General features: G+C 43.1%; 1 protein-coding gene across 1 annotated transcript in view; it reads left to right on the plus strand.

Annotated features, from left to right (window-relative positions):
• The window catches only part of cacna2d3a (calcium channel, voltage-dependent, alpha 2/delta subunit 3a), a 146,166-nt gene that overhangs the window by 80,610 nt on the left and 49,792 nt on the right, over positions 1–15,764 (plus strand). Inside the window, exons 9-11 of the mRNA XM_050065576.1 lie at positions 1,713–1,802; positions 2,403–2,516; positions 9,279–9,357. Coding sequence (XP_049921533.1) covers positions 1,713–1,802; positions 2,403–2,516; positions 9,279–9,357 — 283 coding nt within the window. The remainder of the gene's footprint in view (positions 1–1,712; positions 1,803–2,402; positions 2,517–9,278; positions 9,358–15,764) is intronic.

Genomic DNA, 15,764 nt, shown 5'->3' on the forward strand with positions numbered 1-15,764 from the left:
TAGTTAAAATGCTCAACTTTATAGCAGAAATAAACATGTTTAAACTTGGTAAAAAAAAGAAATGGTTTTAGTCTCTACATCTAATTTCTGTCGTCATCACAACTGTAGGGGGGGGGGTTAGTTTTTGTATAACTCACCTGTTTATATTTCATTAAAGTTTAAAGTTACGCATATTTAAAGGTGGCTCTGCTGTGGTGAGTGAGAGGCTGTTTGCGAGACATCCCTTCAGTCTATGAGTCAGATCCACCCCTCACTCCTCCACAGCTCCTCCCTCTCAACCAAATATTGTCACTTCTGGCTCCAAAACACCAAGATAGCGATGACCAAAATGTCTAGAGGCTTTACAACTACAGTCCACAAACCAGTGGGTGACGTCACAGTAGCTATGTCCATTATTTTATATAATCTATGGTAATGCCTCAGTTGCTGGTGGTAATCATAGACTGAAAAAAGAATGGGCGTCGCTACCGTGACATCACCCATTGGTTTGTGGACTCCCATTTTGAAGCCTCGAGTTCAGCATATCGGTTGTTGCCATCTTGTGTTTTTTGGAGCCAGAAGTGAACTATATGGGTGGGAGGCTGGCAGTGTGGAGGAGCAAGGGGTAAATCTGACTGAAAGGCAGAGAACACTATCGGCAGAGTGTCACTCAAAGGGGCCCACTTGTAACTACGCATAACTTAAGCCTTAATAAAAAATCTGTTGAGTTATTTAAAAAAAATTTCCCTCCACACAGTTGTCATAAATGTTGAAATTAGCCCCAGAGACCAAAACTGATTTTTGCACCAGGCTGTAAACATGTTTATTTCTGCTGTCAAATTGGGCATTTTAACATGGGGGCTTATGGCGATTGACTCGCTTCTGGAGCCAGCCTCAAGTGGCCATTAGAGGAACTGCAGTTTTTGACAGATCCATGTTGGCTTCATTTTCCAGCCCTGGAGGTTTGCCGTTTGATGGTATTATACAAGTGTGTTGCTTATCTCCATAGGTGGAAATGGTTTTGCAGATGGTTGGATCGAGCCAAAGTCAACGGGAAAAGTTCAAAATGCCAACAGCTGGATCTTAACAGCTATAAATAGATTGAATTGGATAATGGGCTGTGTCTATCAGTGCGTGTGTGTGTGTGTGTGCGCGCGTGTGTGAGTGGGTTTTGCCTCCAGGCTGTTGCAAATAATGAGACATGCACATGAGACCTGTTAGGTTGCTGACAACATTAAACTCGTCATTAATTGCCAGGGAGATAATGTACCCTTTGTGGCATGATCACACCTATGAACAGACACACTAACGCACACACGTTCAAACACGCCAGACTGAATGGTTGTCAGCTAAGAGGAGGTGGAGGGAAAACAGGTCATTTTAGCTCTCTCAGTCAGTATGTGACATTTCACTCCAAGATAATGTGGCAGCTTGCCGCAAAAATCGGCTCAGGGCTGAGTTAAAGAGCCCATTAGACCATTGGTGCGATCTCTGTTCACACACAAATGATGGTAAATCAGGCTCGGCGAAATATTATGTTTCTCTGTGCTATGAGCAAATGAAATCAATAATTTTACAATTTTATATTTCTACTCTCGCTATCTTCTGTCTTTGTCTCTTTCTTTCTCTCCAAAAATCAATAATGACCTCTAATTCGGTCCACCTTTGTGTTTTTGTTCTGTCGTCTTGTCGCCATGATCGTAATGTTTCCTTCCAAAACTTTATTTCCCCAGCATTTTCGGGAGCACCTTGACAAGCTGTTTGCTCAAGGCATTGGTATGTTAGACATAGCTCTGACGGAGGCCTTCAATCTTCTCGGTGACGTAAGTAAATACGCACACGCATGATCACACACGCACACATACGTAGACACACTCACATGCACACTGAAAAGAAACAGTGTCATGCACAACATTAATTAGCACGCTGTAATTAATAGCTAAATCAACAGAATCATGCACAAACCAAGTAAACAAGGCACTTGATGACTCAGGTTACTGCTTTGACATCTCCTCATTATGAACAAGCAATTAATCAAACAGACATGCGCACACACGCATTTACCCTCCCTTTCTAAATGCTCATATTTCAAAAAGATGCATCTAAGTGTAGACAATGACAAGTGTCCCAGTTTTCCTCTTCAATCTTGTGAAGTGATGCACTATCAAGGTAGATGTCGTAGCTTGTATATGTGGAGAAGGCCTGTTATTATTTTTCCATTAGCTTTTATAACACACTTAGCTTCCATGAATGAAAGGTAAGTCACGTAAAGACACATTGCTTTCTCTGATGGGAAGTAACTATATGAAATGTGTTTAAAAAAGTAGATTTTAAACTGCATTTATTCAGATTGGAGGGGATTTTTTTTGCTGTTTTTGTTTACCTACATGCCTCTCCACCTCTCCTTCTCTCTCTATCTCCAGTTCAACGAGACTGGGAGGGGCAGCGAGTGTAGCCAGGCTATTATGTTGGTGACAGATGGGGCAGTGGACACATATGATGCCATCTTTGCCAAGTACAACTGGCCAGAGAGGAAGGTAGTGTATTAAAACACACAAACACACACATGATCACCACATTAATGTTTAATTGTAGTTCCATAACAGTTGTAAAGCGAGGTCAGCTGAGCTCAGTTACCCCCTTGTTTACAACTTCATGAACCTGCAACCTGGTATTACATCGGAGGATGGAAATGGAGAGCAGTGGACTCGTGCCCTCCTGGCTGTGAATTACTTTTTAAACTCGCTGCTGAGAATCAGTTGTCAGAAAATGTCGTATTTGAAGGTGGATCCATTTGACACTCTTAAAGGATAACTTTGGTATTTTTCAACCTGGGCCCTATTTCCCCATGTGTATGTGTGCGTATGATTCATAGGTACAACTCGTTTTAAAATTGGTTCAGTATTGAGGGAGGCGGATGCAGCTGGCAGCCTGCAGCCGCGAAACGAGCTAAAACGGTAGATATGGGGGCAAATGCGCCCCGTATAAGTTTGTGCATTAAAAGTGTTTTTTTTGGTTCAGATCGCCAGTGCTATCTCTGTAAATAGCATACTTAGCATTTCCCTTACCCTTCACTTCCTCTGGGCTGTGTGTGACGTAATCTCGCGAGAGCTTTGCTTGTTGCCGGAAGAAAACAGAGGAGCCATGCTGAGCGCCGCTCAGAGTGGCGCTGGTTGTCCCAGAGTACAGCTGAGAGTTTTACTGCATCGATTGAAAACAATGGTTCGTGTTTGTGCTTATCCGAATTGCAAGAACAGGATGTCGCGCAACACACCGTACAGCTTTTATAGGCTGCCTTTGTCAGACGGCGAGATGCTGAAGTTGTGGCTAGATGTGCTACAAATGGATGCTAACACTCCTGTCCAGACACTGCGCCTTGCAGACCACCGGGTCTGCAGTGCTCACTTCTCTCAAGATGACTACTGCCAGCTGAAGAAGAGAAGACATCCAATCCCGAAACACCTCTTCCTCAAGAAAACGGCTGTCCCACGAGTAGAGAGAGCTACTGACACAGTGGAGCAAAGCTCTCGCGAGATGACGTCACACAGCCCAGAGGTAAGGGAAACGCTTAGTATGCTATTTACAGAGATAGCACTGGCGATCTGAACCGGTCAGTGGCGAAAAAAAACACTTTTAATGCGCAAACCTATACGGGACGCATTTGCCCCCGTTACTGTTTTAGCTCGTTTCGCGGCTCCCGGTTGCATCCATCTCCCTCACTACTGAACCAATTTTAAAACACATACACATGGGATAATAGGGCCCAGGTTGAAAAATACCGAAGTTATCCTTTAAAAAGGGAGATCAGTGGTGTTTTACACAGTTAGTGCACTGATTAAAATGTCTATACAAGTAGTAATACTGCGCCTCTCTCTAAATCCGACCAAGAGGACTGGAAGAGGAAGGCAGTCAGGATCACTGTTTCCCATAGGGATATGAATATTGTCACATTTCGGAGCATTTTTTTTGCCAAGTATTAGTATTTGTCTGAGTTGTTAGGGAAAGTTTTTGACAAGCAGAAGGTATTGAGTGAACCCAGTATGGGGTCCTTTCAGAGGCCTTTAAGACAGAGTTAAGTATGGCCCTGTCTCTGAGGACTGAGCTGTCTCTCTGCTGTCCTGCAAGGTAATTGTGGTGCTCTTCTGACAGGCCATGAAATGAAATGGGAGGAGAGAGAGAGAGAAGGGAGACGAAGGGGAAGAAAAAGGGTTATTCTTAGGTCATTTTCTTTTGTAAAAGAAAGCCCACGGGGTCTTCACCCTTAAAAGGGTTGAGGATAGAAGTGCCGTACTAAAGGCAACGGTAGATGCATGTACCCTAAGCAAACACTGTATATACATGCATGTACATACATAAAAGTCCCACTGTCTCAGATAAGTCGCACATTACGAGCCAATTCTGATCTTGAATATGTTTGAGCGTAATGTCTCTGTGCATTTATATAGGTGCGTATCTGTTACCATAAAGGCTCCACTTGTGTTGTCATGTGTTTGTGTGCGTCTGGCGGCTGAAAATGCTCGCAACACCCCCTCCACCCCTTCCCTCCTCCACCCGTACTCCTGCCTCAAGGCTGAACAGCAGTGAGCGGAGAGGGGACAAGGCTGCTAGATAGTTCCATTTAGAGGAAGCCCCGCTGATAATAGAAGTCTTCGGTCTCTGTCACTCTCTCCGGTGTCTCTTTCTCTCGCTCTCTCTCCCCGCTGCTGGTTTTTAATGGCTTCCTTCCAACCAGCCTCATAGCCTCACCACTGTATAGCATCACACTGAGATTATAGGCATGCTTTGAAAGAAAAAAAACAACATCTGAATATTTGCATGCAGATGGCATTTATCCCAAAAAGCTATGGAGGAAAGATCATAAGATCATAAAGAAAGCATTGCTGTGAAAAACAGTATCAACTGGAAAAAACACACCACTGAACAACTTCAAATACATCCTATAATGAGTTTTTCTTTCATGTTACACCAGTGATTATTTTCAGAGAGATACTGTCGCAGTTTCCAGATAACTGCCTTCTGTAGATAAAGAGTGTTTTAGAAACTTATATTTATTTTGTACTCCCAAAGACCATTGAGAGCATAGGTCTCCCTGACTTTTAAAGTAACTGAAGGCTTGTGTGTATTTCTGGTTCCAATAACTGAGTCAAAACAAGAAATTAAAGTATCAGACACACACAGAGCTTTATTTCCAGGTCTTATTTGGTCTCACATTATGTTTCAGCTTGGGGTTTTGCTGCGCAGAACAATACAGAGCAATTAAGCAGAGTGCAGCACACTGATTTTTTACAGTTCAGTCACATCAAGCAGCTCGCAGTGAAGATCAGGAACACAAGAAAATCTATGCTGAATTTTGACAGAGTAGCACCCTCATGTGGTGCCCCTCCCTCAAAAAGAGTAATAATTGATGATGGAGAATCAAGAATCTTACAACCTTTTTAAAGCGCCCAATAATAGAAAAACCTGGTCAGCATTGATTAGAACATCAGCGATGGTCTTCCTTGACTCAAAAATATTGACCATTTTCTGTCTGTAGTGGCGCCAAATTCCTTCAGCCACCTGAGAGTGTAGCCTCCTGGGTTGTGGCGTCCTCAGACACCTGATCCTCTGACAGATTGTCCATGTTTGGCACAATAACCCCCCCTGAGGACAAAAACCTGGTTGGGGCATCACTGTATTATGAAAACTGGATATGATGTTCCAAGATGGCACAGATTCATACCAATTAAAGTTGATCACTGGGCGCGTACACTGAAAAAGCTCTACAGCCATTTTTTGCCCCATGGCACATTAGAGCCCCTCCTTGGCTGAGTCAGTCGACTGGCCACACAGAAATGCCATAGAATTAATTGGTTGATATAGCACTAGGCCAACTTTTCTTTATTGTTTCATAGCCATTTCTTTGAAATATGACAAAAAATCTTTCTGGGCCAGAGTGAGTCACATCATTTGCAATTTAGGCAGTGGCCATTCTATGCCAAAATCACTGCCCAGGCCAGCATTGATTGCTGGGACTTGTTGTGTGCCCATAGCCACAACTGTGGCCATCTTGCAGAGGCAAAGGAAAGCTAGACAGCCCTGCCAGCTGATGAAAGATGCTGCATGCTGCCTGTCCTTACCAGCGTGGGCTGACCTTGAAGGTGAAGGTACAGAAAAAATTGGAAGTGGGCTACATCCTACCTCCTTCAGCCTCAGGAGATTGATATACTGAGCTACACACAACCTTCCCCATGCCTGCCTGTGCCCTGTTGTTTGTGCACTGCTCATACCTTATCTGTCGCCACCATTTGGCATTGCATCATAAGGCCTCAGTGCCCCTCCATTGCCAACATTGTTTCTGTTGTCCCAATAGCAAAGGGCTAACTGTAACTGCCTGGAGACGACTCTACAGCCTGTAAGGGGGACTCCTCAGGCTGAGTCCCACAAACAAGAGACACAATTGCACCGGGCTCTTGTGTACTAGCGCCAGCAAACAGCCCGGACTGGTGATACCATGAGCCCTAGGAGACAGAGACACAGTCTCCATGTGGCCTTGGCTGCTAACCTGAATTGTTAGAGAAACTCCCTGAGAAGAGTCTGCCTCTTCTGTGTGAGAGTCAGCAGTGCAACCTGGGAATCCACCACTAGGCCCCAGACCATATCCTATGAGAAGGCCCAAACCTTGCACAAAGACCAGGCAACTCCAAAACTCTCTTTTAGACCTGGAAAGCAGCAAAGTCTGTATATCAGTTACACACAGCGCAATCTGCTCTTCTAAAATCCATCTGAAAAATACCAGATTGAGTTTCAGGTGATATGTTGCTCAAGTGGCGGCACGGTGGTGTGGTGGTTAGCACTGCCACCTCTCAGCAAGAGGGTTCCTGGTTCGATCCCGGGTGTGGGAGCCCTTCTGTGCGGAGTTTGCATGTTCTCCCTGTGTCAGTGTGGGTTTTCCCCGGGTACTCCGGCTTCCTCCCACAGTCCAAAGACATGCAGGTTAATTGGTGACTGTAAATTGTCCGTAGGTGTTAGAGGTTGTCTGTCTCTACATGTCAACCCTGCGATAGTCTGGAGACCTGTCCAGGGTGAACCCCGCCTCTCACCCAATGTAGGCTGGGATAGGCTCCAGTCCCCCCCCGCGACCCCGAAGAGGATAAGCGGTTAGAAAATGGATGGATGGATATTACTCAAGCAAAACCTTAGCAATTCTTGAATCTTTGCCTTGACTGATTAGACTCACGCTTGTAATCATTTAGAAGTGTTGGGTCACTTGCTTTTAGTAATTGTAGAACAAAAGCAGACTCTGAGATAAGAGATTTTATTAAAGGCAAAAGATAGATGAAAAAGATGTGTTAATGAACAAGAAATATATTCAGCTGCTATCTTTAGAAAGTGTGGCACAAGGTTATCAGGGTCGTCTAAAAGCTTGAATGCCCTGTCTGCCACTGTGGTAGTCACAATTAAAACCAAAGAGGCTTGCAAACAGCTATTGATAGGAAAGTTGATGGCTTTTACATGAACTTACATTCTTAGGAATGAGATGTATTTTCAAACTTATATCACACTCCACAAACTATTTCACATAATGCTTCCTTATTAGCTTGACTTTATGATTTGTTGAATATCATCAGCCTCAGTGAACAGTGTCCATATACAAACCAAATCGATTTTAGGAATCAATCTGTGCCTTCATGGGTGTGGCTTTGGTTTCATGTTAAAACCCAAAGCTGACCTAGATTTGAAACAGTGGGCCTGTCTGGTCCCAAACTATCCTACATATTGCACAAGACCATTAACATCACAACAATTAGCCTGCTGTTACTTTGTAACAGTTGTAACTAGACATTAAAATACAATGCACAGAAGCACTTCCAGTCTTAAAGTGTTTGTAAATGTTTGTGTGAACATTTACACTGGAGAATAAATTAATAAATGATTGGGTCAAGTGCTGAATACATAATGTAGCGGCGTGAACAAACATATTTTTGCATGGATGCATATAGTACGTATGTCTGTGCGTTTGTATTCTTTCGTGCATGTGTATTTTTACTCCTGCCTATGTAAAAATTGTGCAGTCAAGTAAGTTGGAGATTGCATGCCGTGGCTCGAGCCCCTACTAGTTTTTATCTCTGCTGTACTTAACTCAGCTGCAAACCTCTTCCATATTTAATAACCAGCCTGCTGTAGTTCAGCCTCCGTCTTGGCTACCAGTGAAGGGGAACACATGACCACAGACAAGAGAGTCCCACGGTGGCACCTCTAACCCTTAGCCCTACATGGAGTGGTTGTGATCATATTGACTGTGTTGTGTTTTCCTGTCGCTCTGGCAGTGTCATTCAAATAGCTGAGGTTTGTATGAATAGAGGATGATTATGGTCTAGATAATGAGGGCTGCTTTAAAATGACAGTCTGACAACTGTACTTACTCGCAGTGAAACTCATTACAGTTGACAATAGACCAACAGTACTGGAAAATGAGCTGTCTGTGGTTTATATCTTTGTCAGCTAAAGCGGTTATAATCACTATTGAATTTATAAGGAGTCCATCTATTACACACTGCAGTGACAATGAAATAAAAATAATTTAATACTGACGTCTTCCTCAAAAAGAGAATGCCATTTAGGTATAAATTATGTTTGTGCAATTACGAGACCCTTCTGTTGGGAGCAGTCACCCAAAATCAGATAAAGACACAAATGCACCCACATCTAGACATGTGTGTGCCTGCACATACATGCACACACACACACACACACACACACACACACACACACACACACACACACACACACACACACACACAAACACACACACACACACACGCACACACGCACACCTGCCAACTACACCTGCTGCTTGAGCCAACTGAGCACTGCTGGGCAGAAATGGGTTTGGCAGCAGAGGCTTTAGAAGACTCTCTGAATTGAGCACATAAAGCTTGAATTTGGCTTTTTCAACTCAAAATATTGACTTCATGGTTAATCGTTTTGCATTCACTCTAATTGCATATTCTCGATACACTTATCTTATTTTCAAACCCCAATCTGTTAATCCTTAATTGTTTAGTTTCTTGGGTTGATAGAGAGAAAAATAAAACGATTAGATTTCTTTAAACTTTAAATAAAATCTATCAGAAAAATTTCTTCCGTGAGTCCATAATCGACTCTATTAAACAAGGAGAAAGGGCCTGCTAATCAGTGGCAGATAAAGAATAAGCCTTCTGCCTGGCTTTGACAGTGTTATCTTCTATATGGTGGTGTGGTGGGCCCTATCAAAATGCGATTAAAATGACTGACGGAAGTTATCTGCTTTCTCTCCGCAGGTCCGCATATTCCCCTACCTGATTGGTCGAGAATCAGCCTTCGCAGATAATCTGAAATGGATGGCATGTGCTAACAAAGGTGGGATCTTACAACACTTGCGTAGACCTCTGTGTTTTTTTTTTAACTTATAATCTGTTTTTGCTGGAGAAAGTTGCTGCTTGCTGCTGTCAGCCGGGTGAAAATGAATCCATCAGGAGCTCAGGATTTGTTTAGGGTGTTTGGTATATGTGTCTGCGTGCGTGCATGTAGTTGCATAGACATGTGTTTGTCAGTGCTCATCAGTATAAGCACGTGTGTGTGACAGCAGGCAGCTGGTTCCAGTTGCACAGACCAGATATGTCACATTACATCTTCCTCTAAGCCTAAAGTCCGAACTATCTTCACGATACACCACTTTCCAGTTGCTTTGTGTGTGGTCATGGTTGTCTCGGTGCGTAGAGCACTTTCCTCCAGGTGCTATATTTAGCTTCGAGGTGGGTGACAGAGACAGTCTGGCTCCATTTCCTCAGGCTGCTGTAGATAAGACAGGCAAGCCATAGGTCACTCAAGGGGTGTGCATGTGTTTTTAGCTGTGTGTGTGTGTGGAGATAGGAGTACAAGGGCAGCCACAGTTTGCTTGGAAGTGATATCAGAGAACCCATCTAGTCAGTTTGAGGGTGTTAATGGTGATGATGAGAAGTGCATGTGTGTGTGTCGTGCTGCATAAGTGTGTGTGTGTTTGCATGCCGCATGATGATTCAGACTTGTGACAGTGACATCCTCTCCAGCCTGCAGGAGCAGTGCAGAACAGTCTTTGCTTTTCTCCCTAGGCACAACATCTCTATTCCAAACTACAACAAAAAAAATTGGTTTTACTTCTTCACTGTTTTTATTTTAAGTAGTTTTGCAGCTAACGGAAAGTGTTACGCTGCCGGCACCGTCACTGAAGGCTATAAAGTCAAAATCTCTCCCTATGGCCTGTGATTGGAGCAAAGAATATTGTTAAGGTTATTGAAATGCTAAGTGTCACAGCACAAGACGTACTGGTGAAATAGTTTTAGGTCTAGGGGATTTAATTACCGCTAAGCCTTATGGCTGTAGCAGCTACTAACAGGCCATATATATGAGAAATGCCTTTGGCTGCCAGTCAACAAGAAAAGGATGCAGGTCTTGCCCGGATGAGCTTGACTAATTGTCTGCCACTTGTTCCCCACTGTGTTGCTCACCCGACTCTGTGGCTGGGCCAACTCAGGTCCTCTCTGGTTCTCCTATAATCTTAACAACTGGTTGGTTTCAAATAACTTAGGTTGACAAGCAGAAGCAGGGAGAAACTAACAACATCAAAAACATTTGACAACATGTGACAGTGACACAGATACAGATCACTAGAAATAGCACTTTTTGCTCTATGCCCATTAACATGCACTACAGTGTATGGACAAACGTATGCAGACAGTCCACATACAGTACTTTTATGTACATAGTGTCTGGGTCAGGCCCTTTAGTTTCAATATCTTATGATATTTTGGACAATTAGGGTGCAACTTTAGGGGCAGCACAGTAGTCGCCTCACAGCAAGACGGTTTTTGCATGTTCGTCCTGTGTCAGTGTGTGTTTCTCAGGGTACTCCGGCTTCCTCCCACCCATGCGGGTTAATTGGTGACTCTAAATTGTCTGTAGGTGTGAATGTGAGCGTGAATGGTTGTCTGTCTCTATGTGTCAGCCCTGTGATAGTCTGGTGACCTGTCTAGGGTGTACCCTGCCTCTCGCCCAATGTCAGCTGGGACCCCCAACAGGATAGGCGGTTACGGGAAATGAATGAATGAATGAGGGTTCCAACTTTGGGTAGAGGCATATTTAAGTTAATGTACTGTATTGCCCTATATGTCTTGTTAAGCCCTGAATATAGCACAATTATCAGTGAGCCTGTGTGTTGTCTTTACTGCCACAGAAGAGAAATAATAAACCACTGTGAGGGCTTGCGAATGTTACCTGAAGCTATGTGTGAGAGGCACTAACTAATGGGACTACCACAGGCGTAAATTTCAGGGGCACTCAGGGGACACGCCCCCCTCAGTATTTAGAACGATAGTTTTGGGCAGAACACAATGTTTTTTCACAAACAATATCTATGTAGTTTTAAAAGAATCACCCATATTAACACAAGTGATTTGTGGGATTACTGTAAAACTTCAAATAGTAGCCTGGGCTATTGTTTGCTAACAGGCCTATATTTCGGACAGGTGTCTATATGGGACAGGCCTTTAATTCCTTTTACACAAAACTTTTGCTCAGTAAAGATGGGAAATGCCAGCAAATCATTTATGTACACCAGTATGAATATTACTTGTATAAGAATCAGGCTTCGGATAACATATCAAGTATGTGTTATGCTGAGACACTTATTTCACGGCACCCGAGGATAACGGTACCCGGCCTACTGGCGCGACACCACTTTATCCTGTTAAAGCAATATTTATAACTTGGATTAATTCTCATGAAAAACACTTCTGATTCTTTTGAATCCCAGGTAATCGAAGGATGGACACATATTCTGACATTTTGACAGCTTCAAAGGAAGGGAGTCACCACTTGTTTTTTTTTTTGTCATGCCGGTAAATCTACATGAACTGCAGTCTTCTCTGGTGCTCATGGTCTCAGTAAGGTAAAGTTAACCAAGCTAACGATGTGTAGCATGTCCATATTGACAAAAGTTTAAACATTTAGATTTGTATGTGCGATCTAAACAGCGGTAGTCAACAATCTGGTTTCATTCATCCAAAGAGCTTCTATAAAAATGAACTGCTTGGCAGGCCTTTATTTGTCAAAATGTGTAGCCACGCCGGGCTAGTAAGAGAAACTGGGCGTTTAATTGGGACTAGGCTAACTTTTACGGTATGTGTGAAAAAATAATGTGGACTTCCTCTTTATTGGATTTGGAATTTGATGTTCAGCAGTCACATTTAGATATGTTAGGGTAGTCACATATTTGTAATCTAGCTCTGCCTCACATCATGACATCTTTTACCTCCAACTTGTCCATTATTTTCATGCATCAGGACACCTTGTTGGGTATTTTTGCTTACATATCACCTCAACCAAGGTCCTTCAAAAAATATATTAATGCCCTCATCCTGACCAGACCATGCTGTGGCTGTCCTGTCCTGTGTGTACGACAGGTGTACCATGTCACTGAAAGCAGGGAGCGTTCATTTTTCCTTTCTCCAGCTCATCTCACTGGCCCCGGTGGCTCAGCCCGAAGGACGCCCTCAGCCTTCCAGAGGGAGCAGTCATTCTTCACTCACCACTGTGATGAACGATGCAGTTATACCGAGGCAGCTTGCTTTGTGTGCGATGCGAGTCTGTATGTGTGTGTGTTGTCATTGTAGTGTCTGCTGGAATAATAGCCGGATCCGAATGTCTCTGAGGATGAAAAGGAGGAATCTGACAAGGTTCACTTCCAGGTCAAGTTCGAGGGCAAGTGCATTCTTGTTGCTATAGTGATTGCAGTAATTATGTGGCTTTGGTGGTTCCAGTGTGAGGTTTTAGCCTTTTTAAAGTTTTTCTTTGTGTAGTTAAAAATTTGATTATCAGTGATAGATCATATCCTTGGTTATTTGGTGGGACACATGGCATCCTTCATAGATCTGTGTATTGTATCTAGACTCTGGCTCTTTTCTCCCTGTGGAGTAAAGGTCGTTGCCGCGAACGATGACCCCAAAATCTATTTCCTCCAGCTATGATTTTCTCCTTGACTGCCTCGCGGTGATGGAGGCAGTTTGCTGTTTATACGGATGGGTGGAAATGTGGTGGTCTCTCTCTTTTCCCTTATTCTCTGTGTCACTTCTTGTCCTCTCTCTCCCTCTGTCTCACTGTTGTCCTGATTCTCTCTCTTCCTCTCCCCAAATCTGCCCCCCTGCTGAGATAACAGTATATTCCCTCCTGCACATGCACATTAGCATCATAATGGCGGCATTACCAGCGTAGGAAATGGCATCGCATTTGCTTTAACTGAAATAGTTTTTTCCATTGCATTTACATACCACTTACCCATTCACAAACCCATGCTGGTTTGCTCTCACTTGTACATCACTGCAGGGAATTCTTCGGCTATTACTCATACATGTATCCAGGTTTCCGTCTGCCTCATCAAGCAAATATCTGCTGCCTACCGTACTGTATTCCAGATGTAGTTTCTCTGCTTTGGTACCAAGGTAAATAAAGTGGGAGTGATGGCTTGGAAAAGATTATGTAGCCAAGCCGATATTGGATGTGACACTTCCTGCAATGTGAAACAGTTTTTGAGACGCAGACACTGCACGTCTGCTCTCTGTTTCAAGGCAGCGCAGTGAGTGAGGAGACTGAACCTGGTCACTCTCCATTGCTCGCAAGCATGTAAGTTAAAGACGTATTTCACTGCTGGGAAGATGGTCTTTTCATAAAACTCGGCTGTTTATGCAGTAGAAGGATGCAAATACCTTTTGAAATTGGTGCTACATGACCATAGAAAACAGGCATAGGACTGTGCCATTCGCTTTTGCTCAAGAGATAGAAAGCCTACAAGTAGGTAACAAAAGCACACACACATCTTGAGGATAAAAAACTGGGTGCTGGACAAGAGATCATTTAAAAGACGAATATACACAGTCCGCACACCAGACTATGCTCCCATGAATATTTTTAAAGATTTTTTTTGGGCATTTTTAAGCCTTTAATTGACAGACAAGTGTGAAAGGGGGAGAGAGAGAGGGAGTGACATGCAGCAAAGGGCCACAGGCTGGATTTGAACCCGGGCCGCTGCGGCAACAGCCTTGTACATGGGGCGCCTGCTCTACCACCAAGCCACCGACGCCCCAAGCTCCCATGAATATTTAATGAAATTACCACAGGTGACATTTTGAGCTTAACGCTCTTCATCAGACAAAATACAAGGCAGAGAACACCTTCAAATACCTACTAGCCCAGGTCACCTGTCAGAGATCATGACCGGTCACCTGGTACCCAGTCGGCTACCTTCCATGAATACATACATACATGCGTATTAGACAAAGACAAATATAAAAGAACTTTAAACATAGTGCAGAAAAAATAGTGATACAGTTGTGAAAATATTGTTCTAAACAACATTCATACACAAACACACAAAGCTCCATAGTACACTTGAAAATACTAGTGAGTGCCTAGAGCCACATCAAAAAAGCTTGATGTCACATGACCAACATCAGGTAAAAACCATCATAATGTCATGCGATGACAGGAAGAAAAAAGGAAAAGGAAATTGCAGTGATATGTATATGCACTTATACATACATAAGCCTGGTGCGAGAAATATGATGACAGTATTCTCAGCACTACAATACAAAACCGTACTAATGAACCTTCATTAATATAGGCCTATATTTTATCTACAAGTGCACGTCACACACTGAGCGAGCCGCCTGTTAATGACGCTGTCGGCAAAGCAGTAATGATTGTGCTAAGTGGCTAATGGGCATGTAGCTACTTACATGTTTCAGATGATACGTCATGTTTGTAGTCGACCAATGAAGATGAGTTTACTTATCACCTTGGGTTCGTCCTTCACCTTCTCAAAATGATCCCACACTTTGGATTTCCTGCCCGACATGTTATTAACTAGCCTGTGGAATAACCGCAGGTACCAGCCCTGGAAATTAGGGGCCGTACACATGCTGCATCTTTAACCACGTAGAAAATGTGAGGTCTGGCACTGGGTGCTACTCTTGTGCCTTTTCTGTGCCAGCTTAACAAGCACCGTATAGCCTTTTTACCTGAAATCCTGAGTGCACTAAAATGATCAACTTTTCCGTATTTATGAGACTGAATATTTACAGAAGGGAAAGATATCTGTCGGCTGTGATTGGTTTGTGATGTAACTCCCTGTCTGACCTGCTGACATGGCCTCTTATTGTGTCTTACCTTTCCAATTAAATTCCCACATGGCCCAGGTTTTGATTTATTTTGACAAAGCACAGCTCCAAATAGAGATTCATTTTTGTTAGTTTTTGTTGTTTTTTGCAACTAAACAACCAATGACGTTTCTGGTCGACCAACGTTTGATTGACTTTTAGGGGGCAGCCCTAATGAGAGCTCTCATCAGAATCTCTGTAAAGCCTGCTTAAAAAGTACATAATGCATTACAAGAGAAGTAAGTGCCCAGAGCTTGATCAGAACAACTTGATAATCACATGACCAGAGCATCATATTTGAACCCTTATATAATGCCATAACAAGAAAAAGGAAATCGCAAGAATCTGTATGGATATATGTATGTAGATCCATTATGTCTGTACAGAGAAAATACTCATAGCAAACAGAATGACTGTGTAGCTACCTATATAACCAACAGATAATGCATAGGAAACAAGCACACACAAAATGTTGGTAAAAAGTACTCAATATGACCACACAAAATAGGTGTCCAGCTCCAAAGTGCACTTCACAAAATGACGCACTCATTTGTCAAATAAAATTAACTTGTGTATGGT

Source organism: Epinephelus moara, chromosome 16, assembly GCF_006386435.1.
Source record: "Epinephelus moara isolate mb chromosome 16, YSFRI_EMoa_1.0, whole genome shotgun sequence".
NCBI classification, from domain to species: domain Eukaryota; kingdom Metazoa; phylum Chordata; class Actinopteri; order Perciformes; family Serranidae; genus Epinephelus; species Epinephelus moara.